Below are 21,944 nucleotides of genomic sequence, written 5' to 3'. Positions count from 1 at the left end.
ATTGCTTCGATGCCACACTGGATGACAGTAAGCGTTAATTTTATTGGCTCCCTTCCGATTAGGCGGACGTGAGGTGAATATTGCTCTACATAGGTGATCCATCTGATGCTTACCGCTCGCAGAATACTTTCGCCATCTCCGCGCAACGAGGACGCATTCACAACGTCCTCTTGGCGGACTCAGAGTCTGGTCTCAATGAGCAGTCGGTGAACGGTGGTCCTATCGGCGGGGAGCTCCAGGACAGGAAAAGCGAGACTAATGCGCAGCAGGGCGGCAATAATTTAGGCACGAGCCGCCTAGTCGTGGCTTTGACAGCCAGAATGGTTCTGCTGCGCTGATTTCACGCAGTCGGAAGGATCATTGGCGGTAGGGAAGAGGCAGGAGCTATGCTAGGTACCGGGGTGCATGAGGCAGGCAGCTGTGTGAGAGCCGACCAGCGAATGCCAATGATGGACGGAGATGTCGGAGCTTGAGCATCAAGATATTGATCAATGGATCATGGAGGACGAGGAATTCTTGTAACAGTAATATCGCAATCGAAAAGCAGGACAACTGCCATAAAATCATTCAGCTATCGCAGTGCGAAGATGCCATTGCGCATACATGCTGCAACAGTTATTCCAATCGTTACGTAGAGTGCATGCTCCAGTGAGGAAAGAGTGTACACTCCTCGCTTGCACCGCGCAGACGTCGGCGTCTGAAGTTGCTTAGTCATCGAGCGCGCCTCGGCCTCTATGCCAGCCAGAAAAGGAATGCGGGCGGGCCGCAAATTCCATGGACGCCACCGGGCAAATAGTGCCACATAACCATCAGTCAGATCGCACCGCCTGTGCGGCAGACGACCAACACCGTCGACGACGACCTCTCCAACCACTTCGCCGCCGACCCAGGCTCGGACACTCTCCTCGCGTAGTCAAAGCTCACACCTTGAGACATCCTCGGCTGCGTATCTAACCATCCATTCGTTTTCGCACTATGCGAGAATCCAACTTCGCCTTCCCGGTCCAGAATCGGGCATGTGTCTGCATCTCATCCCAGCTCTATGATAGAAGAGGTGCGTAGGGTTCAATGTGCGGTATTGAGGCTCTTCATTGCTCATGCGGTTCACTTTAGCTCTCGATACCAACTCACCCTTGCCGCTGTTCAATTCGCTGACCCATCTTACCTACCTCACGTCCACATCACCCCGCATTCGCGAGATCATGACCATGGATGGCGGCCTCGAACGCCTCGTTCGAATACTTCACGATTTCTGCATGTGTCCGCCGCCCCCGGAAAACCCGACGCTTTTCTACGGCCTCTCTCCATCGTCTGCACATCCTCCGAAGTTGGTTCCCACCCTCAACCCTAAGTCGTTCGACAAACAAGCGCAGTATCGTTTCACCTTGGCCTTCCAGTGCGTTGTCAACATTGGGGTTCGCGGGAGCGAGCCCATCAGGAGCCGTGTTGTCCAGGCCGGGACGCTTGATGTTGTGGGCTGCATCCTCGAGGCGTGGCTTGCTGGCCACGGGTTCGCTGTTGGGCCAAGCGTTAGCGCGAGTGGCTTGCCGCGCGAAACTAGAGAGCAGAGAAACGCGAGGCGGCTGGCCCAGCAGGAGGCTCGCCAGAAGGAACAGGCAGATGCGCTGGCCAGGGCCCTCCAGAGGCAGGTCAACAACGCTGAGCGCGCTTCTGGAATTGAGAGAGGACCGAGCTCATCAAACAGAGAAGTAAGGGGTGGTCATCACTTTCTTCATTGCGGACGTTGCTGACGGATTTCATAGGACAATGCTATGGAGACAGAATCACCGACGTCTCGACAGGAGACGGATATATCGACAGGGACATCGACAGAGACATCCAATAATGTTACACCAGGCGGCACGGACACCCCTACTGGAGCTGTTATTGTTCCAGGAAGGGACCGAAGCGGCACCATCATCGCCCGCCCGACGTGGGATCAGGCGGCGGCTCCCACCAACGCCCATCGCCGAGGTCATCGGACTCGACATCACCAGGCATCAGAGTCTGCGGCTGCCTCCACGTCGACTTCTGCGGACAATTCAAGGCCCGAAACGGAGACAGAGGACGATGGAGACGTTGATATGGATCGCGAGAGCAGCCGCGAGGTCGACGAACACTCTATCTCCGGTACTCCTCCTCCCGAGCGTCGTGCCTCCATCGCCAGTGTAGGCACCGTTCGCGGCACTGCTGTGCATGCTCGGAGGGCTGTTGGGATCGTCTCGGACGCAGCCACCAACACGACGGGTGCCTCACTCGAGATCAACAGCGATGCTCACATCATCATCAATGAGCAAAACGGGGTTGGGGTGGACGGGGTTAGTGTGGAAGACGGTCTTGTCTCTCTGGAAGCGAACGACGATTTTGCGATGGGCGCGCCGCCAGGTGCTCCGGGAGCCATTGATGGACCGGCAGCGCGCGCCGTCTCCGACGTTCACGGGCCAGGGGAGAGGACGCCTCGCGCGGGCACGGCCAACTTGCCTCACGCTGTGCCCATTGCTCTCCCACCCGTGCCGAACACCACAACAGTCCGGGTGACGGCTCCCACCGAAACCGGAACAATGCGCGGACGTACCAGCCGCGCTGTCAACGCCACTCCGACGGCGGCGAACATGGCTGGCTCTGCTGCGGCCTCGTCGCATGGGCATCATCACATGCGGGAGACAGATACGGGTCCCTACAGAGATGAAGATGTTCTGCTGAGCCTCCAGCTCCTAGCGTACCTCAGCAAGTATCCACATGTCCGACAAGCGTTCTACAAGCCGCGTCCATCTTTCCATCCTGCGACGGCTCAGTTGCCGGTTGGCGATGGCAGGTTCGCGCAGCCTGTCGCTGGGCCGAGCACTAGCAAAGCTTCCATTACTTCGTCTACCCCGACTAAGGAGCCAAACTCGTTTAGGAAAGTCTTCAATACCGCTACAGGCCGCGGAAAGGAGAAAGAAAAGGCGCCGGCGGTGCCAGAGCCGAACGCTAATGGCTCTGCTGTTCCTCCAAATACCCCCACTCGCATGACGAATGTGTTTTCGCTTGTGGAGAGGTTCACCTTCCGCCATAGCTCGGCTGATCTCGACTCGCCGAACCCTCCGCCTTCGCTTCCTCCAGAGATTCAGTACTGGGCTGGTGTCATCATGCGAAATGCCTGTAGGAAAGACGAGACTAGAGGTGGTATTCGGCAATGCGCGAACAGTGAGTATATTACGATTCTTCTGTAAGTGATGTACTGATGTGTGAATTCACAGTGCTGTGCGGCCGTTGGGAGTCGTATCCCCGCGAATTTGCCAAGTGCCGCCGATGTAGGAAGGCAAAGTATTGCGGGAAGGAGTGCCAGAGTACAGCGTGGAGTGAAGGACATCGATTCTGGTGTAGCGCGAAGGACCCCGAAGAAGACGGAGAGCATCATCATTCACACCACGGCGAAAGCTCGCGCTCGGCTGCAGCGGGTAGCTCTATGGCTGCTGCAGCAGGGGCGCCTGGCATTTTCGGAATCACTCGAAGGAACGAACGTGAACGCGAGCGCGACCGACTGGTCCGGGCAATGGTGACGGATGTGCGTTTGGCTGATCAGATCGGCGTTGCCCGACCACCAGCACATGCGATACGTCCTGCGGTGTCGAACATCAGCATCAGCCCAAACGATACATTGGCGACGCTGAATGCTGTCCCGTCGCCTGTCGTTGCTGTTGTTGGGCCATCTGCGGGCGAGACGAGGGGGACGGCGTTGGAGGCCGAACGTGGAGAGGACATGGTGATTGGATGAAAATGGACCACGCTCGATGTGTCATTTTCCATATGTTGCAGGAGTCCTTACGCTCCTCTTTTACTCTTCTTGTTCAAGTTCCATCGCTGCTGGTGGAATGATACTTTACCCAGACCGTATTTCGCTCATTCTACTACTGTCCGCATCGACCATCGTCGTTTGTCTCTTCTGCAATGTAACTAGTCAACTTACCCCACATCCACACAGTCTACCGCAATACCATTTTCTTTGACTGTCGCCATACTTCGAGAGCATTCCATGGCCTCGGTCGGGTTTTGTTTGTCCGGAACAAATAGAGTCGTTAGAAAATGTGATCGCTGGGAGGAAGCGCTCGTCCCTCACGCACACACACATCCGCCGCGTTCTTTCTCTATTATTGACGTTCACCTCCTCTTTGTATCGCCCATCAATGGTGCGTGGAGCTCGTGTACAAAGCGGCCGTTCGTCTGGCTTATGAATTGATGCAGGCTGCTCAGGCGACATTCAAGTCCATCAAGGCGGTCATCCCGCTCCTTGACCGCGTTCTCGTCCAGAGATTCAAGCCCGAGACGGTACGTCCATCCTGCTTTGTTTTGCCCACACCCTTCGAACCGTTCCTCACCTCTTTGATTTTGGTCGTAGAGAACCGCGACTGGCGTTCTCCTTCCTACTTCCGCGACGAACAGTCCTCTCCCGGAGGCGACGGTGATTGCTGTCGGCCCTGGCGCGCCGAACAAGGAGGGTCAGGTTGTGCCTACTAATGTGAAGGCAGGCGATCGTGTGCTGTTGCCGGGCTGGGGAGGGAACTCGATAAAGGTCGGGGAAGAGGTGAGTTGTGGCGGCGAGCGCTCTGATTCCCCATTGCTAATGGTGTTCGTAGGAGTATTACCTGTTCAGAGACTCGGAGATCCTCGCGAAGATTCAGGAGTGAGGTGCCCAGCTCGGTCGTGCGCGCGCGAAAAATACATAAGGGGTGTAGGAACGTAGAGAATGTGTTGTCATCTGCCAAAAGTTTGCTATCCATATACATCATCTCAAGGCTAATCTGTCTAGCATGTTTTCTGAGCAATTGTTTATTATTGTCGCAATCGTACACGTCCCCATCTCAGCATAACATCTCTTTGTGACGCGTGCTGGTGCAGCCAGGCCTCTGAATGGCATTGTTTTATGCGATGATATTGTGCTTCCTCATCTGATCATACAGAGTTCGCCATTTGTCTCAGCACGATCTCAAAGGATCACCCGTACCATCATTATCTACTTTTCGAGAGCATAAACCGTCTACTGACACAGCCCTGACTCAAAGGAAGATACCCAGCAGGAAAGACGACCGGCAATCAGCAGTTCCTCGCTAAAGACACTCGACCATCTTCTACTCGTCCTTCTTAGACGCACGCTTCTCCGCAGCGTCAATAGCAGCCTTGTCAGTCTGCGGGTTTGCCGCGACTGTGCATCGAATCGTTAGTCCACAGCATGGATGTGATAGTAACAAAAAAGACATACCGCCCATGAAGCCGCCACTTTTGAACGGCCGCTTGAGGTCACCCTCCGCGGGCTTACCGAGGATATGAATGGCAACGAGTTTCGCATCGTACAGACCCTTGAGGCCCATGAGAGCCTGAACGAACAGGGGCTGGGTATATCTGCAACAGAGGAACTAAATGGGAATGGACGGCTGCATCGAAAATCGCGAGCGTACTTCATGTAGAGATGCATAAACGTCATCATTGCGAGGCCCATGTAAACGGAGCGCACGAGCTTGGAAGTCTCCTGGAGGTCATAATCCCTAACTGTCGTTGTCACCAGGTGGCCCTCTTCTTTTGTCTGGCCGTGGCGTGGATAAGGATCGTGCGAAACCGTGCTCAGGCAACAACTGGACTAACCATGGGATTTGGGGGTTCAACTGCATTGAATCATGTGTGAGATGCAGTCTCCAGAAGGATGTGTGTCAGGAACTCACCATATTTGAGCACTGTCATGTCATTCTTCTGCTTGATCTGCAATGGCGCTCCTGGATGATTTTTACAGACTGACAAACCAGAGCGCACAAACCTTGTATGATACGTAGTAGTAAGTTCCTAGAATGATTATTTGGACCGCCACGTATGCGATCCGGACGCCCATGAGTATTTGTGGATCACTGAAGTCGACCTTTTTGGCGACTATGATAGCGGTCAGCAATGGGCAATTGTGATTGTTCCTGCACGGTCGCTGAGCTGGGCGTACCTTGCATCGCCAAAAGGGAAATGACTATGTTCGAGGCGGCTGCGTTCATGGTGGGCCTTGCTGGAGAACGAAGGGATGGGGGAGTAGACGGAGATGGTGGCGGATACGTGTAGCTCTTGGGCGCTTGTCCGTGCCTTTCGTCCGCGGATATCTTGATCACACCCGGGCCAAGGGCCTGCCCGGGTATCAACCTTTCACTATTCAGCTGGTTCTCGTTGTAAAGCTTTGCACATCACAACGTTCGGGATGCTCCGCAGTCTAGGCTACATCGCATATTGGCCGCTCCTCTTCATGTGCATACTGGAAGGCGAACACGTACGAGCACCTACACGATAAAGACAGTCGGTGCAGGGCATATCGTGTTCAACAAGACATTTCTGGACCACGTCGTAACCCTTACTTCACCCATGGCGGTCTGCGTTTATCCTGTCTGACCGTTCAATTTGAACAGTTGCTGCTGGCCACGTCCACTGTTCGCGGTATCTATGCTACGCCATCATGTTTCCTCCTTAATCAAACGTAACACCCTTGACATCCGTTTCATCCTCGCAGGTTCAATAGAACCCCCTCGCATGGTCCATACGTACGCGTGGATGATTGTGCCTTGTTTTCTGTACCTCTGACACAGATGGTGACGTGATTGTCTACGGTTTGGAACCTGTCCCGCTTCACGTAAGCGACGTTTGCGGCTCATGTTAAACCGTCTGTTCTGCTTCTTGTAGGCATTTCTCACTGGCCTCAGACATCATGCTAGGCATTCTGGGACGTATTGAGTCCCCCAGAGCGATGCAATCTTGTATACTCACTGCTGGATGAGGGATTCTCCAAAGAGAATAGCGGATACTTCCGCCGCAAGTGACGAAGAAAAAGAAGGCCAAGGCCCGCATTCCTCCGCATTCTGGCAGCAACTTATCGTGTCGTTGCAAATTCTAGCGGACAGCACGAGCAAGTACCGATGAATTAGTCTCCCGCGGGCAGACGCAATAATTTCTTCGAACGCCCACAGGTTCCGGATATTCGTCTTCGACTCAATGAATATTGAGCATTCGGATTCGGCTGGTGTTTCACTTTACAAACCTTGTGCACCGGCGGTATGCCTTGCTAGGTTGTCTCGACGAGCGAGTTCCCTGATCGTGTGGGACGAGAATCAGGAGCCACGTATGGCTTTGAACGAGGAGTGGATTGATGCACCGAGTCCGAGCTTGGGCAGCGTCTCTCGAAGTCCATTTGTGGAAGTCAGATTGCATAGCCACGGTAAGAGCGTGGTCGTGTTCCTCCACTTTGGCCTTTTGAACTGGCCGCATTTTGGAGTAACGCTCTTGCTCGTGTTCTAGGACCTCATTCACGACATCATCGCCATACGTGCGAATGCTAACTGTTGCGCAACCATATTCTCGTCAGATGAGTACGTTGTCGGGACCTTCAGTTCCACAGACTCCAGGAAGTAGGGTGTGCGAGTCTCTTGCCACTCATCTCATCATCGAGTACTTGATTGCTAATGCTTCTCTTTCTACGTGAGACGAATCCGCTATACGACGGGATATTGTACATTCGAAGGCCGGGGTGTATCTCAATACTACGCGACTATGCCATAGATGCAGTTCTTGTGTCCGGTTTACTCCAAGGCTTCTTCGAGCGGTTGAGCGTTAGCTGTCTATCAGGTCTGACTGTCTGACTCCTTCACGGTCGATACGGGTTCATCGGCGTACAGCTTTCCACGAGGCAGACATGTTCCGCGGACGACGGAAGGAGAGCGTCCCAACGCATTGTACTCGGTGCATCTCGACTCGAGCTATTTATTACCGGTATTATCCAGAGCGCTCTGATTACTTTTAATGCTCTACGTGGACATCAAAGTGAGTGGCACCTTGAGCTCATGTCCTGCCTGCACCGCTACATACAGTTCAGATAGGCTCCCATGAACGACCTGGTGCCAACAACGCTATATCAGACTCTGATGAGCCTGTGGACACACAATCTTTGCGAAGCTATTGGACGTGTCACAGCCTCAAGGCGGTGCTGTATGTAATCGGGCTGCAATCTGCGGGATCGATTGCACCGCAACCATGCGCTCTTGGTGAATCTCGGAGCGGAAATGGTCAGAAATGGAAGCTAAAAAGCCAAGGTGAGCGGCATGGCTGTTCGAAGTAGCTGCACGTGTATGCAAGCTTCGTGATCATGGGCAGGTGATGCAGTGCCCGCCACAGCTGCTGCCGGTTTCAACACGACAATGCTCCATTCAGTCGATGAATAGCCCGGACGCGCTACTCGTACCATTGCACCGTGCAAACACGCATCGCGAATCCTATGCATGGCACGCGCCAGGACATAGCTGAAAAGGCGAAAGGCAGTGATTCCGGAGAAGGCGACCCACATAAGAATGCGATGGTCCAAGATAAGTAACACAACAGGACATCATATTCATCGCGGTCAGCGCATGCGCAGAGCAACATTGACGTGCGGCGTTCGATAAGAGAATGAATGCAGTTACAGTGCTGTGCTGTATTAGTCTCAAAAATGTCCATTGCTAACAGCGCCACAGCGCCTCCATGCTTGTCAGCGGAGGTATAGGACGATCTAGTGCCACAAATAGAGGCTGCATGAGCCTCAGCGGACCGTATCGAACTCGTGGCGCTTCCATGCGGTTCTGTCACTATCGAAGCGTTCATCACGTATATAACATGTTCCACACCTCCCAGTCATCGCAAGCCGTCCATCCCGCTCTTGTTCCATCGCATCGGCATTCTCTACATCGCCATTCGTTTCGACGGCCTGCATCTCGTGCACGTTGAAAACACTTGTGAGTAGCTACAATCTCGTCCTGAGACACTTGCTCATACAACAACACAAGCCGTCCGATCCTGCCATGGCCGGTCCAGCTATAGGCGCCAATGCTGCCCCACCGATCAACGTCCCTCAGGCTCGGCTTCCGCCCGAGATTTGCGAGCGCATCATCGACCATATCGGTTGGATTCTCAACGAGGACAGATCAGCTCTGTTGAACTGCGCCCTCGTTTGCCGAGGGTGGTACGCCAAGAGCCGCGCGATCTTTTTCACGTACCCCCAGCTCCGCACTCCGAAACAGGCAGTCGCCTGCGTGACATCATTGAAGCAGATACCTCTCCTCGCTACCCGTGTGCAATCGCTACAGATCGGGTCTTATTCAGATCCGCAGACCGTTGTGACAGGTCCAGAGTTGGCATCAATTCTCTTGCTGCTGGCAGGGAAACTTCCAAAGCTGAAGTCGCTCAGCTTACCGCACGTCAGCTTTGAGCACTGCTCCATGCGCCATTTAGCGTTTTGGAGTCTGCACGAATTCAGCCATATCGTACACTTGTACCTACGGAATGTGACATTGCCATCGGCGAGCCCCTTCGTTCAGGTCATCTGTTCATTTCCTCATCTGCAGTTCCTTTCTTGCTACAATCTGTGCTGGAGCAAACCAAGGTCTATGGCTCCACTGCCTGAACGCCACCGCATGCCTTTGACGACAGTGACTTCTCTTCACTATGACCTGTCGTGCCTTGAAGACATCCGACATGTTCTTCTCGGTCTGCTGGATCAAGCAATCCTCCAAGAACTTCGCCTAGAACCCGCAGTCTCTGAGGCGGCTCTTTCTTTTACTCAGGACATGCTGAACATGGCTGGCACGAGACTCGAGCACGCAGCAATACCCCTCAAAGCACCAGAGGAAGATACCGGTGACAATTTCCAGTCCTTACTCTGTGAGTGTTCAATCAAACAATGTTCCGTGCACAGCATGGCTCATACTTTCCGAGTGCACCCTATCACCTTTGAAGCAAATGTCAATCTGCAGGGACTGTTTCTAGCAATCAGTTCTTCAGAAGTGAATGATATTGCACAGTTTGTCCGGAGTGTGCTGCCGCCTCTGATCAGCACAATATCATCAAAAGGTCTCGAAGGTATCCGTCTTGATATAGTATGTGATCCGAAAGTGAAAACAGACGCGCTGCTCAACGCATTTGATCCGGAGGTCTGCAGTCAGATTGACGAGCTTTTGGCTGAGGGACATTTCACTAAACTGCAAGACGTATCAATAGAATTCGAGGATGCCCTGTTGGATGGCTCACAGCATGTTGCATTCTGCACAGAGATCTGTGCCCGTTTTCCTAAACTGAACGACAAGAACATGTTGATGTGCGTCATCCTCATTTCTCGGATACCTCATTGAACTCACATGCATTCAGTATTCGTTACAGAGAATACAAACCAAATTATAAAGATTACCAATGTCCAAGTGAGGCTGAGAGAGCATTGAAAGCGAAACAACTGGCCGAAAAGCCGCCTCGTCCAACTGAGCAAGCCGCCACATAGATAAATCCTGTCTTTGCGCTCATGCCACCTCGCCTTCACTTTCCTCTCCAAATTATCCCGGATGTGCAGCTCCTACGGCGGCACTCCCCCACCCCCTCCACGGCCAAATTCCGTCCCATATACGAGATATCCAGACATCAGCCCGAGCATCGTGCTGTCATCTTCGCTTTCATCTCGCCGTCACCGTGACGGTGGCTACGGCATATCGTTTCCGTGGTCACTATGGCCTATAGCATACCCCGTGTCCTACTTCTTGACAATCACAGTTACGCCATTGTCCATGATCATCATGATTCACCCTTCCCCCCCTCTCCGGTCACCCGTAATCACTGTCTACGCGTAAATCTTCTTGATGCTCGCTTCGCATTCGCGACATATTTTCGGACGTCCCGTAGTTCCTACGCCGGTCTGTGTACTCAGTGCCCGATGTAACTACCACATGGCAGACAGGATCCCGTGTTACTATTCCTCGCTTCGCTCGATCTGTACCTATGTCTTTTACTATGCGGTTTCGTTTTGATAGGACTACAGATGCGAATCAGAATTTTCAGCGGTCAGCCTGATCACGGGCACGATGTGCCGTCGCAAACGAGTCTCAAGCCTCGAAACATCAATAGTCTTCCAATTTACACAACATTTCTAACGAGATCTCACCGTTGCGCATTCGATGCGAACTATCAATGACGCTGGAGTACCAGAAGTCACTCGCGAAGTTGTAAGAAAAGTGGAATCCGAAATTCATGTGAAGGCCAGACACATACAAGACCAATCTGAGACGAGGAACGAGCAACTTTCATACAGCCCGAGACCAGAGACTTCAGGAGAGACCATATAAGCGAGAGGAGGAAGACGAGACAATAGACGGAGATTACAACGACGAGAGAGAACATAAGAACCACAAGACGACCGAGAGGATACATATCCAAGAAAAGGCGAGATGTATCGTATGCATAAATGTGCGGAAAGAACGGCACATCGGACAGATATCTGGCACGAACGAAGAACAAGACAGATGGGGAACATCAAAAAATTGAGACGCACGTCTGCGCACAACGCTCGCGAAATGAGAAAATGCCCTGGATGAATGCGTACAGTAAAGACGGTGGAAATGGAAATATATTCTTGACGCACCGATGCGCCCAATGGAGACTTGCGTGTCATCGATCCGAGCGGTTCACGATGACGGAAGCGCGCTCGTGTAAATATGTCACGCTGAAGGCAGCATAAGTCGACGAGGGCAAGGAGGCGCAGCGACCAGTAAAACTTACCTCTGTGGGAGTCCTCCCCGTTATTGCGTGCGATGTCCGAAGAAAGCTCAAGCAAAAGCGGGTCTTATGACAACAGAACCATCAAAAGCACATACAGTCCGACGATCGATTTGTGTCAGTTCGCAGACGCACCCAAGGTGAACAGTAATGTCTAACTATCGCAGCTGCATGAAATCACCCGCGTCGTCTTGTCGCAGGCGGCGAGCTTCGATGCTCTAGTAACTTGCGGTCGTGACCGACATTGGCATGTTATCGTGAACCAAGGCCGGATCGTGACAGAGCATCCTGCGTGGACGGTGAGGGGGGCAGATAAACAAGCGAGACCACCTCAAGATCGTCGTCACAGACCGGAGTACGCATGCTGATTGTAGTCGGGGATGAAACGCTGCGCTAGACAACTCAGGCGGTCCGAGAGCAATGGGCATCATGTGGACGCACTGATAAGGCAGGGATTGCCTTCTTTCAACGAGTGGTAGCCTCGCGGGTCGATTCCAACTGGGCCGCGGTTGACAGTACAGTGATGTGCGCAGGAAGTTAAGCACAGCAGAATTTCCGGAGAGGGTGATAGCAGATGTGAAGCCGACCCTTTCATGAACAAGCTCTCAGCGATACACAATCTTGAACAGACCGTACGCGTACCTACTTGCTGTCGAGCCCAAGGACGAATGCGCAGAAAAATAATCAAGCACTCAAGTCTGAACAAAATGGAATCGAGCAGATCCGCGGCCGGACGAGGGCGAGAGCGCGGACTACTAGTAGTAGTTGGAGGTGCCGATGCCCTGCAAAGCTGGACATGGATCTGCTCACCGAGAGAATCCAGGTCGAGCGAGCGCTCTGCTCTAAGGTGAGGAGGTGCAATCTCAGGAGCCAGACGGTATGCGGATATTATTCTTGTGATGAACGTATCATCGCGAAAAGACCGGCACGCTCTGCGTCGAGGCGGAAAGTGCGAGGCGGAAAGTGAGAGCGAGCCACCGAGCTCGAAATGTCGATTGATGAGAAGCAGCGCCACCCCAAGAAGCGCCGGCACCGTATTCTGTGGCCGAGTCCAAGTCTGAGCGTGAGCGTCGCCACCGGCACAAGAAGAACGAGTCCGAGTCGAAAAGCAAGACAGAATGTTCGCGCTCTTTGGCGCCGGTCGAGAAGACGGAGGAACATTACAGTACGATGCAAGGCTGAGAGGGAGTGTCTGGCTGAGGCGAAGAGGCGCGAGCTGGAGAGGCTGAAGCGGCAGGTGGAGAGGGAGCAGGCAGAGCATACGGGTGGAGTGCAGTTCAAGGTGCGTCCATACGTTCATTGGGATGGATTCTCGTGCTGATGGGCTGCAGGGCGTGGGAGGATGAATATGTCGGGTGTCAGGAAGGGCAAATGAAGGTGGCGCGTTCAACGTCGAATCTCTCTTTGACGCGCCTTGGTGACATTGTATTATACTCGATACTACTCTGTCTGTACCATACTGAAGCACTGATACGACATCTGCTGTCTCTGTAGATGCATGTTCGATTGGATGGATGCCTCGTGTCCTCAACGCCTCACCCTTCAGGAATGTTCCCTCCTCGCCACCTTCGTTCAATACAGTCTGTTTGCTGATCCGCTCATCGAAGGACAGCATCATTCGCCTGATGGAGCTTGCCAGAAATAGAGCAAGATGCTTGCAAGGCTTCCACGTGCGAAATGATGGAGAAGGGCTTTAGCAGGCTGAACTACAAGTCAAATGTTACAGTTATGGATCGCTCGCGCACAAGATCTTACAATGTCTGTCTCACGATGAGTCTAAGAGTCACGACGGCCTTCAAACAGACGAAGCGATGGCCATCGCTGCGGAAAAGCTCAAGGAGCAGGACGGGTGAGTGTCTTGTGATTTCATCTCCTAATGAAGTGCGTGGTTCCTAACGCTCTTCTTCCTACGTGAGACGCATCCACTGGGCGACGGGATATCGTACAATTGAATGCGAGAATGTATCTCAAGCAGATCAACGCTACAAGGCTATGCCACAGATGAAGTTCTTGGATCCGGTTTACTCCAAGGCTTGTTCGAGGGGTTACGGTCAGGTTGAACGTAAGTTGTCTAGATCTGATCTCTGCACGATCAGCACTAGTAAATTTCGATTCATCGGCGTGCAGCAGCGGAGAAACGATTCGGGCATGTACTGCGGACGACGGAAGAAGGGCATTCCATCACATCGTACTCGATTCGTCTCGACTCGAGCAGTTATTACTGGTATTATCCGGGGCGCTCTGATTATTTTTGTATACTATGTGAACATCAAAGTGAGCGGTGCCTTCTCGTCTCCTGCCTGCACCACTACGTGCAGTTCAGGTAGGTTCCCATGCATAACCTGGTACCAATAATGCTCCATCAGACTCTGACAACCCTGTGGACACACAATCTTTGCGAGGCTGTGAAGCGCATCACGACCTCAAGGCAGCGCTGTATTCAGTTGGCCTACCACGCAGGGATCGATTACACCGCAGCCAAACGCTATTGATGAAATTCGGAGCTGAAGTGCTGATAAATTGGCGCTGAGAAGCCAGGCTGAACGATCATATGGCTGTTCGAGATGGCTGTACATGTGTGTTGCAAGATCCGTATCAACGGGCAGGGAGTGTGTAGTGCCTGTCACAGCTGCATTCGATTTCAACACGACATCTAATGTCCACTCTATGGATAGCGCGGGCGCGTTACTCGTACCCACATTTTGCTGATGCTGTCCATAGCACGCACGCGCCAGGACGTAGCCGAGAAGGCGCAGGACAGTGGCTCTGCAGAAGGCGACCCACATATATCGAATGCAATGGTTCAAGGTCAGTAGCACAACAGAACATCGTATTCATCACGGTCAGCGCATGTGCATAGTAAATGACGTCCTACGTTTGATAAGAAAGTCAATGCAATTACATCACTGTGCTGTATTGTACGTCCATTATTTTCGATGACAGAAAGAGAACATAGGAACTCAAGTATGTCCAGTGCCAGGACAGTGCCACCAGCAAGGCTGTGTGGGCGTCAGCAGATCATATCAGACTCCCGTTGAATGCATGTGGTTTTGTGGCACCGAAGCGTTCGTCATGTATATAAGACGTTCCACGACCCCAAGTTGCCGCAGGCTGACAGTCCCACTCTGATTCCATCTCATCGGCATCCTCTGCATCGCTTTTCATCTCGACGGTCTGCATTTTGTCCACGTTGCATCTTGTGAGCAGCTACAATCTCATCCTCAGGAACTTGCTCATATAACGACACAAGCCGTCCGAACTTGCTATGGCTGCTCCAACGGTAGACGCCAGTGCTGCCCCGCCCGTCAATGACCCTCAGCCTCGTCTTCCGCTGGAGATCTGCGAGCGCATCATCGACCATCTCGATCCGGATTGGTACGCAGGCGAAAGACAAACTCTGTTGAACTGCGCCCTCATTTGTCGAGGGTGGTATGCCGAGAGCCGCGCGGTCCTTTTCGAAGAGCCCGAGCTCCGCACTTGGAAACAGGCGGTCGCCTGCGTGACATCATTGAAGCAGATACCTCTCCTCGCTGCCCGTGTGCGACAATTACGGATCGGGCATCATTCAGATTCGGAGACCGTTGTGACAGGCGCGGAACTGGCATCGATTCTCGTGATGCTGGCGGAGAAACTTCCCAACTTGGCCCGGCTCGCGTTCAGCCACGTCAGCTTCGAGCACTGCTCTATGCGCGTTTTAGCGTTTTGGAGTTTGCACGAATTCAGTCACATTACATCATTGTGGCTACTGAGTGTGACATTGCCATCGGCGAGCCCCTTCGTTCAGGTCATCTGTTCATTTCCTCATCTGCAGGACCTTTATTGTTACGATCTGCGCTGGAGCGAATCAAGGTCTATGGCTTCACTGCCTGAACACCACCGCATGCCTTTGAGGACAGTGACTTCCCTTGAATATGACCTGTCATGCTTCGAGGACATTGGACATATTCTTCTCGGTCTGCTAGATCAAAAAATCCTGAAATCACTTCGCCTAGAATCTGCAGTCTCCGAGGCGGCTCTTGCTTTTACTCAGGACATGCTGAACATGGCCGGCACGAGACTCGAGGGGGCAACAATACTCTTCCAGGCACCAGAAGAAGATGCCGGTGGCAATTTCCAGTCGTTGCTCTGTGAGTATTGAATCGAATAGTGTTCCGTGCACAGCATGGCTCATATTTTCTAGTGCACCCTATCAGCTTTGAAGCAAATGACAATCTGCAAAGCCCCAGTCTGGCCATCTTCACTTCGAACACGAACGACGTGGCACTGTTTGTCCAGAGTCTGCTGCTGCCTGTGCTCGACACGATATCGTCAAAAGGTCTCAAAGATGTCCATTTCGTCGTAGCAAGCCATTCGAAATTGGAAACAGATGCCTTACTTAATGCATTTGATCTGGAGGTCTGCATTCAGATTGACGAGCTTCTGGCTGAGGGAACATTTTGCCGAACTGCAAGATGTATCCATAGATTTCCATACAGACATCGCTGGATTGGATGACTCACAGCATATTGGGTTTTGTACAGAGATTAGTGCCCGTTTTCCCAAACTGAACGACAAGAACATGTTGATGTGCGTCATCCTCGTTTCTTGGATACTGACTGAACTCACATGGATTCAGTACTCATTATAACGGACGCCAATTCCCAAATGATGATGAGAGGGCATTGAAAGCCAAACAACTGGCGAAAAAGCAGCCTCGTCCCACTGAGCAAAACACTGCATAGGCAATTTCTGCCTGTGCAGTCATGCCATCTCGCCTTGACTCTCCTCTCCAAATCATTCTGGACATGCAACTCCTACGACGGCCCCCCGCCCCGGCCAATCCCATCCCATCTACAAATGATCCAGACTTCAGCCTGAGCATCGTACTCTCATTCAACCTCCTCGTTCGCCCTCGTCACGCCATCGCCGTGATCCTGAATATGGCATGTCGTTTCCGTGGTCACTATGGCCTAAGGCGTGCCCCATGTCGTATTTGTCGACAATCAGAGTTACGCGGTTGTCCGCCGTGTTCATCATGATATTCCTTGTCCCCGTAATCACCGTCTTCACTCAAAATCCTGTTGACCCTCGCTTCGCATCTTCTCGGACGCCCCGCAGTTTATATGCCAGTTTTGGAATCTGACCTCAGAGTCAGAAGGATTGAATCATACGGCTTTGTAGCAGTGTGTAGCACCATCAAATCGCTTGTAACCTGGATGTCAGAGAATTCACCGCCGCTTGACTTCGTCCGATGCAGATGATCTGTAGACGTGAATGCGGGAAAATACCTCCACCTTCGAAGAAGCCATAAGACTCCTCAGAATCGCGATTGTGGTCAAGGAACGCCTTAATTGTCTATGACCTGCACGAAATCCATATCGCGGTTGCTGAAGGCGCTATAATCATGGTGTTCGCCTTATTCCGGTATGTACATTCCAATTTATTTAATACACTGGATTAACAGATCTTCAACGCTGACGCTAATTCTCTTTCCGATCCTCAGGATATTCGACTGGGAAACGCAGCTTGATGATTCTTCCGCCATACATATGTAGCTCCTCGCAAGCGGCTCGATTCTTTAATACCTTGACCACAGCGCCTCGATGTCAAATCGTCGCCGCTGATGATCCTTTCCGCAACGTGCGCGGCTGTTTAGCGCGATACTATTGAATCAACGTCCCACTACTGGGACGATCTTCGCAACGTTCCCCGTGCCTTGCATGACACCCGTGCAGGCGTTCCACGCAGTATCAAGGGGCGAATATCACGTATGTTTCGCACTGGAATTTCCGATAAGCGCACCAGGCTGACAGATGCTACGATGGAAGCTGTGCCTTTCGATGCAACGGTATCGAAGGTCGATCGAACCGAGACAAGGTTCTCGGATTCGGCTGTCATGTCACACAGCAAACCTTCTGCATTAGCCGTATGTCTTGCTGGGTTCGTCTCGGCGAGCGAGTTCTCTGATAGTGCGGGACGAGGACCAGGAGCCATGTATGGCTCTGCACGAGGAGTGGCTGAGTCCGAGCTTGCGGAGCGGCTCTCTAAGTCCATTTTGTGAGAGCCGGATTGCATAGCCACGGTAAGAGGATAGTCGCATTCCTCTATTTTGGCTTTTTGATCCTGCTGCATATTGGAGTAACGCTCTTGCTCGTGCTCTAGAACCTTATTCACGATATCATCGCCATATATGCGAATCCTAACCGTCGCGCAATCATATATTCTCGTCAGATGAGTACATTGTCGAGACCTTTATATCACAAACTTACAAGACTTTAACGCGATATCTGTAGGCCGTTTCCCACAGAGATTCCTTCCGTGGATCGATGCGATCGACGGAAGTCACGAGTTTCTTGACCAGTGCAGATCGTGCACTCACACCTGCTACGTTTGGTCCCGTTCTTGCTGTAGCTCTAGCTTGAGAACGCGTCTCCGAGAGATCGGAGTTAATCCCCACAGCCTGATCTGCACTAACGGTCTTGGGAGGTGCGCCACACACGCATACGGCTGCGTCGCCAGAACCTGCCGTGGATGGAAGGCCTTGTGCAATTACTTGCGGATCATCTCGAGGAGTCCCCGTCACTGATGGCTCGTGCAAGTTATTTGTCAGCGAAAGTGCTGCTTCTTTGTTCATAACAGAGCATAGAGGATCCCTTGGGTACTCATGCACGGAGACATCGAGCTTTACGCGTTTCGAACACTCCGAACTGTTTTCGAGATCGTCGCAATCGCGCATCGGTTCTGTGGATTTTCTCTTGTTCTCCGTCGACGCACGCTTCTCGGTCACAGGATGAAGCTCAACGTTTCTCGTGACGCAGACATTTGACAATGGGCAGCTTGGGACTGGCGGACCAGGAATGATAGCAGCTGGACCATTTCCAGTGAAGCTTATACTTGAATTCGTATTGGCTTTGGTATTGTCGGATTTGCAAGATGATGACATCTTGAGTGGCAGATGCGATATCCGGTGACAGGTTGCGTTCCAGCACCGCTTGCGATTGAGATGAGCCTTGGTTAACTGGTTATTCGAAATAGTCCGTGCACCAGATACGCAAATGTACGATTGACCCTATGTCCAGTGGGCTATGACCTGAGGCCAAGAGAGTTCCTATGGATGGACGTGAAATCGTGATGCCTAATGATAGTGTGGCGTCTACCTACGTAGTTGTGGCATGTTTGTGCAAAGGGTGGCCCATGGTAGCGCCACTACTTACTTACGGTCGCTTGAATTTGATGCTAACCTGAGCTTATGCAACATCATGCGATAACCTAGCAGCACAAAACAGATCGGACGTCCGTCGCTGTTTCGGAATAGAAAATCCAGGATATATATGATGTTAAGTAGTGATCGAAGACTTGTGAACGTATACTTTAGTACAGTGAGGATATAGTGTGATGGCGGGACTTCGCGAATTGCTTCCGCGAGCATAAAAGTACAATTGAAGAATGAAGTCCTATGGGGTATGAGAGATTAGCAACATAGGCAAGAAAGAAATTATGAAATTTAATGAACTCTGCGTTCGCCTCACATTGTAAAGTCGTCTCCAGCGACTTTCTGGATTCATTGCTGAAAGGGAGTCGAACGTGCTTGACCTTTCACGGGGGACATCGCAATGCAAGCGATCTCCGAGCGACGATCCCTCGTGCGGGCGATGGTGGTCGTGCAGGCGTCCCATGGGATTTGTAATCGGGACGTATATCGAAATCGCGATTGATCTTCGTCAACGGTATCCTCCAGAACTCCGGCGGCTTTAAGACGTGCTCCTTTGAAACATCACCCCTGATTCTTGCTTGATATCGTTTCTCTTCGGCCTCGACACTCGCGGAAATCCTGTCCCTGTATTCGAAAATGCTGTTGGGCGGAAGAGGTCAGGGATCACATTCGAGTATTAAGCAAGGCGCGTACTAGGGTTCGATACGGTAAATGCATGCATAGCGCCATATCGATATCTCAGTGCGCCGCTGGAAAGTGTTGGGCTTGACTTCAATCGCTTCTGGGGGTTCATTATCTTCAGGATCATCGTCGTGCCCTCTTTCGTCAACTGGCTCGTCGTCATCATCGGAATCTGTGTCAGAATCGTCAGAATCGGTAACCACAGCAAGTTCATAGTCAATATCCGGGTCTGATGAGGACGACTCAGCATCACTCTCATCATTCTCCTCGTACGTGTCCTCTGCTGAAGGCTTGTCTGCACCGACATCTTCATGGCAAATCTTGTCCGATCTGTCCTGAGAAGCGTCAGCAGATTCGCCTGCAGCACTCACGCAAACTGCCTGGATCTCCTCTGAGGCAGTGACTTGAGCTCCTTCTTCAGTGTTCGAAACAGCTGAAGCGGTCGAGCTCTGCAACGACTCTTTGCCAGCCGTAACGGATGTCTTTGGAGTCGGCTCGCGAACAGAAGATTGAGAAACTGCACGATGATCTTTGATTGGCGAGTCTTGGCCGTCGGCACACTCTAAAGAACCAGCTATGAGATTTGGGTGTCAAATCACAAAGCTGATCTACCTGGGGGTGGCTCAGATGACGATTTCTCTTTTCGTACGGATGAACTGTCGAGATCGCTGGAGACAGCGCGCACGCTGGTCGAAGTGAGGATATCTTTTTGCGCGGGATCGTTATCGGATTTCTTCGTTGGCGTCCGCGACTCAACATCCACACCGACGGTAATCTTTGTCAATAGACATGTGGGGATCGGGAGAAATCGGGCGACCTCGTTCTCGCTGTCGGTGTCCGTAGTCTCGTTGAAGTTGTGGCTTCCCAGCTTTAGCCGTTTGAGCAGACGCTCATGATCGATGTCGTCGGTGCCTTCGACCATGTCTGCCGCCTTTCTCTTGCTTCTTGTGGGTATTTCTCTTTGTGCCACTATAGGATCGTTTAGACCAACCACGATGGTCTTATTGCTGACAAGCCGTTGGACGCACCCGAATCCGTAGCTGGTACGACACGCTTTTGCTTTCTTACAATGTTCTCTTTGTCGGGCCCCACCGAAGAGGATGATGGTTTACGCGTCATCTTTGGTTGTTCGCTCTCCTCGATTGATAAAGTGGTGGTCGCCTTCGTTTCGCCCTTGTCAGGTTCCGATGCTGGCAGATCCGCCTGGTGCGCAGCACCCTGAGTTGAGGCAAGATCGAGAGTTGCTTTGGTCGAGTGTTTGCTATTGTCCGATGGCTGCATGGTGGCAAGGTATATCGAAGGGTGGATGCGTGTCTCAGTCGCTACTCCTTCGGAACTGGAAGTCGTGAATGAACAAGGGGGAAGTAATTGATGATGGAATGAGATCGACGTCTGTGACAGTATAGTATACGTGTTTCCCGCGGGGGTGGGGAGAAGCAGGGGATTGCCTCGAACGGTGGTCAGAGGTGCTCGTGGTAAGATAAGTGAGTGGGTGGCAAAAGTTCAACATCGCCCCGTTACCACGTGGTCGCATGGACCACTCACCCAGGCACGGTGCCACTCACGCTGCAAATGGTCACAAAAGCCCCCTAAGCCAAACGTTTGCTCCCCTCTGGTTCAGTTCCTGCTTCCCGATGTCCTGAGGAAGTTAATAAAATAGCAAATCTCGAATGTCAAAGATGAGTATTCCTCAATCGCCCAACAATCGTTTATCGAGCACCAGAATGGATAAACGGACCATTTTGGCCTTCGACTGAACACATCACTAGGTGTCCCTTAGCACTCACCTATGACCGTCAGATGACGACCTTCCTGGATGCCAAATCTCCGCGGCACCTTACATCCAACGTTACCCTCAACTGGCTTGCTGCGACAATCGCAAGGAATACGGGTTGTTCCTGTATGATGCGGGTCTTCCAACAGTGTCAAGGGCACTGTCGATTCGCCATTGTACTGCGCCATGGTCTTGGTGCTGAGGAAAGGTCACTCGACACCGGTACCTGCCTTGGCACGGGCCTCCTTTCGCCTTCGCTCGTGGGATGCTAGGACCACATCTCTCGCAAGGGCCTTCAAGGCAGATGAACGGCCGCTCGGTAATCGAGGTTGCCGTTTCGCGAGTGGGTATGTATTCATCGCTATCGTACGTACATACAAGCTATTGACGTATCTGATCGTCGGTGAACCTAGTGACGATATGAGATGATGCAAATGCATGAACCGCATTATGGGCGCACCAGACAATAACGACACGCTGGAAGAGGCCTTGATAGCGTCCAGCGCGTTTGTCCAAGCTCCCATCTACGGCAGGACACGAACTGGGCGGTCCACGCTCTTGCCGACACTCCGCATTCGGGGTGCCACGGAGCCGTCCTGCTCAGACTTCCGGCCAGCACACATCTGTAACGACGCCTGCGAACTCGCTGCACATAATTCATCATGCAAGCACATGGATTGACGATGGTGAGCGGCCCACCTTCACATCAAGTCGCACTATTGTCCCGTATACATG

General features: G+C 52.3%; 10 protein-coding genes across 10 annotated transcripts; 6 read left to right on the top strand and 4 right to left on the bottom strand.

The window, feature by feature from the left end:
• The first annotated feature begins 831 nt into the window (after positions 1–831).
• On the top strand, positions 832–4,236 carry LAESUDRAFT_743562 (uncharacterized protein). The gene is made up of 5 exons (XM_040911262.1): positions 832–1,054; positions 1,114–1,709; positions 1,764–3,186; positions 3,240–4,169; positions 4,225–4,236. Exons 1-4 carry the CDS (start codon positions 976–978, stop codon positions 3,755–3,757), a joined length of 2,616 nt encoding a protein of 871 aa, XP_040763841.1. The 5' UTR covers positions 832–975; the 3' UTR covers positions 3,758–4,169; positions 4,225–4,236.
• LAESUDRAFT_726317 (chaperonin Cpn10) lies at positions 4,110–4,744 on the top strand. The gene is made up of 4 exons (XM_040909007.1): positions 4,110–4,169; positions 4,225–4,308; positions 4,379–4,564; positions 4,617–4,744. Exons 1-4 carry the CDS (start codon positions 4,167–4,169, stop codon positions 4,665–4,667), a joined length of 324 nt encoding a protein of 107 aa, XP_040763840.1. The 5' UTR covers positions 4,110–4,166; the 3' UTR covers positions 4,668–4,744.
• LAESUDRAFT_726316 (inorganic phosphate transporter) lies at positions 4,666–6,079 on the bottom strand. The gene is made up of 7 exons (XM_040909006.1): positions 5,963–6,079; positions 5,789–5,898; positions 5,697–5,733; positions 5,620–5,639; positions 5,436–5,560; positions 5,240–5,379; positions 4,666–5,182 (listed from the first exon to the last, which is right to left on the bottom strand). Exons 1-7 carry the CDS (start codon positions 6,009–6,011, stop codon positions 5,109–5,111), a joined length of 555 nt encoding a protein of 184 aa, XP_040763839.1. The 5' UTR covers positions 6,012–6,079; the 3' UTR covers positions 4,666–5,108.
• Positions 6,080–8,730: 2,651 nt separating this feature from the next.
• On the top strand, positions 8,731–10,408 carry LAESUDRAFT_197606 (uncharacterized protein). Its single transcript, XM_040901543.1, has 4 exons — positions 8,731–9,687; positions 9,763–9,902; positions 9,957–10,120; positions 10,183–10,408. The coding sequence occupies exons 1-4, from the start codon at positions 8,829–8,831 to the stop codon at positions 10,295–10,297; spliced, it is 1,278 nt and encodes a 425-aa protein (XP_040763838.1). The 5' UTR covers positions 8,731–8,828; the 3' UTR covers positions 10,298–10,408.
• Positions 10,409–10,907: 499 nt separating this feature from the next.
• Positions 10,908–11,584, bottom strand: LAESUDRAFT_197357 (uncharacterized protein). The gene has a single exon (XM_040901541.1). It carries the CDS (start codon positions 11,456–11,458, stop codon positions 11,036–11,038), a length of 423 nt encoding a protein of 140 aa, XP_040763837.1. The 5' UTR covers positions 11,459–11,584; the 3' UTR covers positions 10,908–11,035.
• A 966-nt stretch (positions 11,585–12,550) lies between these two features.
• Positions 12,551–12,908, top strand: LAESUDRAFT_759626 (uncharacterized protein; the record flags this gene model as incomplete). Its single annotated transcript, XM_040912614.1, has 2 exons — positions 12,551–12,844; positions 12,894–12,908. The coding sequence occupies 2 exons, from the start codon at positions 12,551–12,553 to the stop codon at positions 12,906–12,908; spliced, it is 309 nt and encodes a 102-aa protein (XP_040763836.1).
• A 215-nt stretch (positions 12,909–13,123) lies between these two features.
• LAESUDRAFT_197756 (uncharacterized protein) lies at positions 13,124–14,257 on the top strand. Its single transcript, XM_040901545.1, has 5 exons — positions 13,124–13,411; positions 13,479–13,624; positions 13,690–13,836; positions 13,929–14,171; positions 14,238–14,257. Exons 1-4 carry the CDS (start codon positions 13,374–13,376, stop codon positions 14,090–14,092), a joined length of 495 nt encoding a protein of 164 aa, XP_040763835.1. The 5' UTR covers positions 13,124–13,373; the 3' UTR covers positions 14,093–14,171; positions 14,238–14,257.
• Positions 14,258–14,688: 431 nt separating this feature from the next.
• Positions 14,689–16,205, top strand: LAESUDRAFT_197771 (uncharacterized protein). Its single transcript, XM_040901546.1, has 4 exons — positions 14,689–14,761; positions 14,813–15,689; positions 15,743–16,128; positions 16,178–16,205. The coding sequence occupies exons 2-3, from the start codon at positions 14,828–14,830 to the stop codon at positions 16,054–16,056; spliced, it is 1,176 nt and encodes a 391-aa protein (XP_040763834.1). The 5' UTR covers positions 14,689–14,761; positions 14,813–14,827; the 3' UTR covers positions 16,057–16,128; positions 16,178–16,205.
• A 700-nt stretch (positions 16,206–16,905) lies between these two features.
• LAESUDRAFT_750209 (uncharacterized protein) lies at positions 16,906–18,711 on the bottom strand. Its single transcript, XM_040911597.1, has 3 exons — positions 18,703–18,711; positions 17,811–18,649; positions 16,906–17,740 (listed from the first exon to the last, which is right to left on the bottom strand). Exons 2-3 carry the CDS (start codon positions 18,482–18,484, stop codon positions 17,224–17,226), a joined length of 1,191 nt encoding a protein of 396 aa, XP_040763833.1. The 5' UTR covers positions 18,485–18,649; positions 18,703–18,711; the 3' UTR covers positions 16,906–17,223.
• Positions 18,712–19,137: 426 nt separating this feature from the next.
• Positions 19,138–20,716, bottom strand: LAESUDRAFT_759623 (uncharacterized protein; the record flags this gene model as incomplete). Its single annotated transcript, XM_040912613.1, has 5 exons — positions 19,138–19,393; positions 19,448–19,770; positions 19,807–19,997; positions 20,048–20,404; positions 20,464–20,716. 5 exons carry the CDS (start codon positions 20,714–20,716, stop codon positions 19,138–19,140), a joined length of 1,380 nt encoding a protein of 459 aa, XP_040763832.1.
• Positions 20,717–21,944: the final 1,228 nt, after the last annotated feature.

Source organism: Laetiporus sulphureus, assembly GCF_001632365.1.
Source record: "Laetiporus sulphureus 93-53 unplaced genomic scaffold LAESUscaffold_22, whole genome shotgun sequence".
Classification (NCBI taxonomy): Eukaryota; Fungi; Basidiomycota; class Agaricomycetes; order Polyporales; family Laetiporaceae; genus Laetiporus; species Laetiporus sulphureus.
The sequence above is the reverse complement of the archived record's forward strand: the minus strand, read 5'-3'. Positions and strand labels throughout refer to the sequence as shown.

Excerpts from the sequence above, each read along its gene's own strand:
- LAESUDRAFT_743562 (XM_040911262.1), top strand. The coding sequence starts at position 976 with ATGCGAGAATCCAACTTCGCCTTCCCGGTCCAGAATCGGGCATGTGTC. Across the intron at positions 1,710-1,763 it reads CGAGCTCATCAAACAGAGAA|GACAATGCTATGGAGACAGA; the intron begins GTAAGGGGTGGT and ends CGGATTTCATAG. Across the intron at positions 3,187-3,239 it reads TATTCGGCAATGCGCGAACA|TGCTGTGCGGCCGTTGGGAG; the intron begins GTGAGTATATTA and ends GTGAATTCACAG.
- LAESUDRAFT_726317 (XM_040909007.1), top strand. Across the intron at positions 4,309-4,378 it reads AGAGATTCAAGCCCGAGACG|AGAACCGCGACTGGCGTTCT; the intron begins GTACGTCCATCC and ends TTTTGGTCGTAG. Across the intron at positions 4,565-4,616 it reads CGATAAAGGTCGGGGAAGAG|GAGTATTACCTGTTCAGAGA; the intron begins GTGAGTTGTGGC and ends TGGTGTTCGTAG.
- LAESUDRAFT_726316 (XM_040909006.1), bottom strand. The coding sequence starts at position 6,011 with ATGAACGCAGCCGCCTCGAACATAGTCATTTCCCTTTTGGCGATGCAA. Across the intron at positions 5,899-5,962 it reads TTCCCTTTTGGCGATGCAAG|TCGCCAAAAAGGTCGACTTC; the intron begins GTACGCCCAGCT and ends CCGCTATCATAG. Across the intron at positions 5,380-5,435 it reads TTTATGCATCTCTACATGAA|ATATACCCAGCCCCTGTTCG; the intron begins GTACGCTCGCGA and ends CCTCTGTTGCAG.
- LAESUDRAFT_197606 (XM_040901543.1), top strand. The coding sequence starts at position 8,829 with ATGGCCGGTCCAGCTATAGGCGCCAATGCTGCCCCACCGATCAACGTC. Across the intron at positions 9,688-9,762 it reads CAATTTCCAGTCCTTACTCT|CAAATGTCAATCTGCAGGGA; the intron begins GTGAGTGTTCAA and ends TCACCTTTGAAG. Across the intron at positions 9,903-9,956 it reads AAGGTATCCGTCTTGATATA|GTCTGCAGTCAGATTGACGA; the intron begins GTATGTGATCCG and ends TTTGATCCGGAG.
- LAESUDRAFT_197357 (XM_040901541.1), bottom strand. The coding sequence starts at position 11,458 with ATGACACGCAAGTCTCCATTGGGCGCATCGGTGCGTCAAGAATATATT.
- LAESUDRAFT_197756 (XM_040901545.1), top strand. The coding sequence starts at position 13,374 with ATGGCCATCGCTGCGGAAAAGCTCAAGGAGCAGGACGG. Across the intron at positions 13,412-13,478 it reads AAGCTCAAGGAGCAGGACGG|ACGCATCCACTGGGCGACGG; the intron begins GTGAGTGTCTTG and ends TTCCTACGTGAG. Across the intron at positions 13,625-13,689 it reads GGGTTACGGTCAGGTTGAAC|CAGCGGAGAAACGATTCGGG; the intron begins GTAAGTTGTCTA and ends ATCGGCGTGCAG.
- LAESUDRAFT_197771 (XM_040901546.1), top strand. The coding sequence starts at position 14,828 with ATGGCTGCTCCAACGGTAGACGCCAGTGCTGCCCCGCCCGTCAATGAC. Across the intron at positions 15,690-15,742 it reads CAATTTCCAGTCGTTGCTCT|TGCACCCTATCAGCTTTGAA; the intron begins GTGAGTATTGAA and ends CATATTTTCTAG.
- LAESUDRAFT_750209 (XM_040911597.1), bottom strand. The coding sequence starts at position 18,484 with ATGTCATCATCTTGCAAATCCGACAATACCAAAGCCAATACGAATTCA. Across the intron at positions 17,741-17,810 it reads AGATATCGCGTTAAAGTCTT|GATTCGCATATATGGCGATG; the intron begins GTAAGTTTGTGA and ends CGCGACGGTTAG.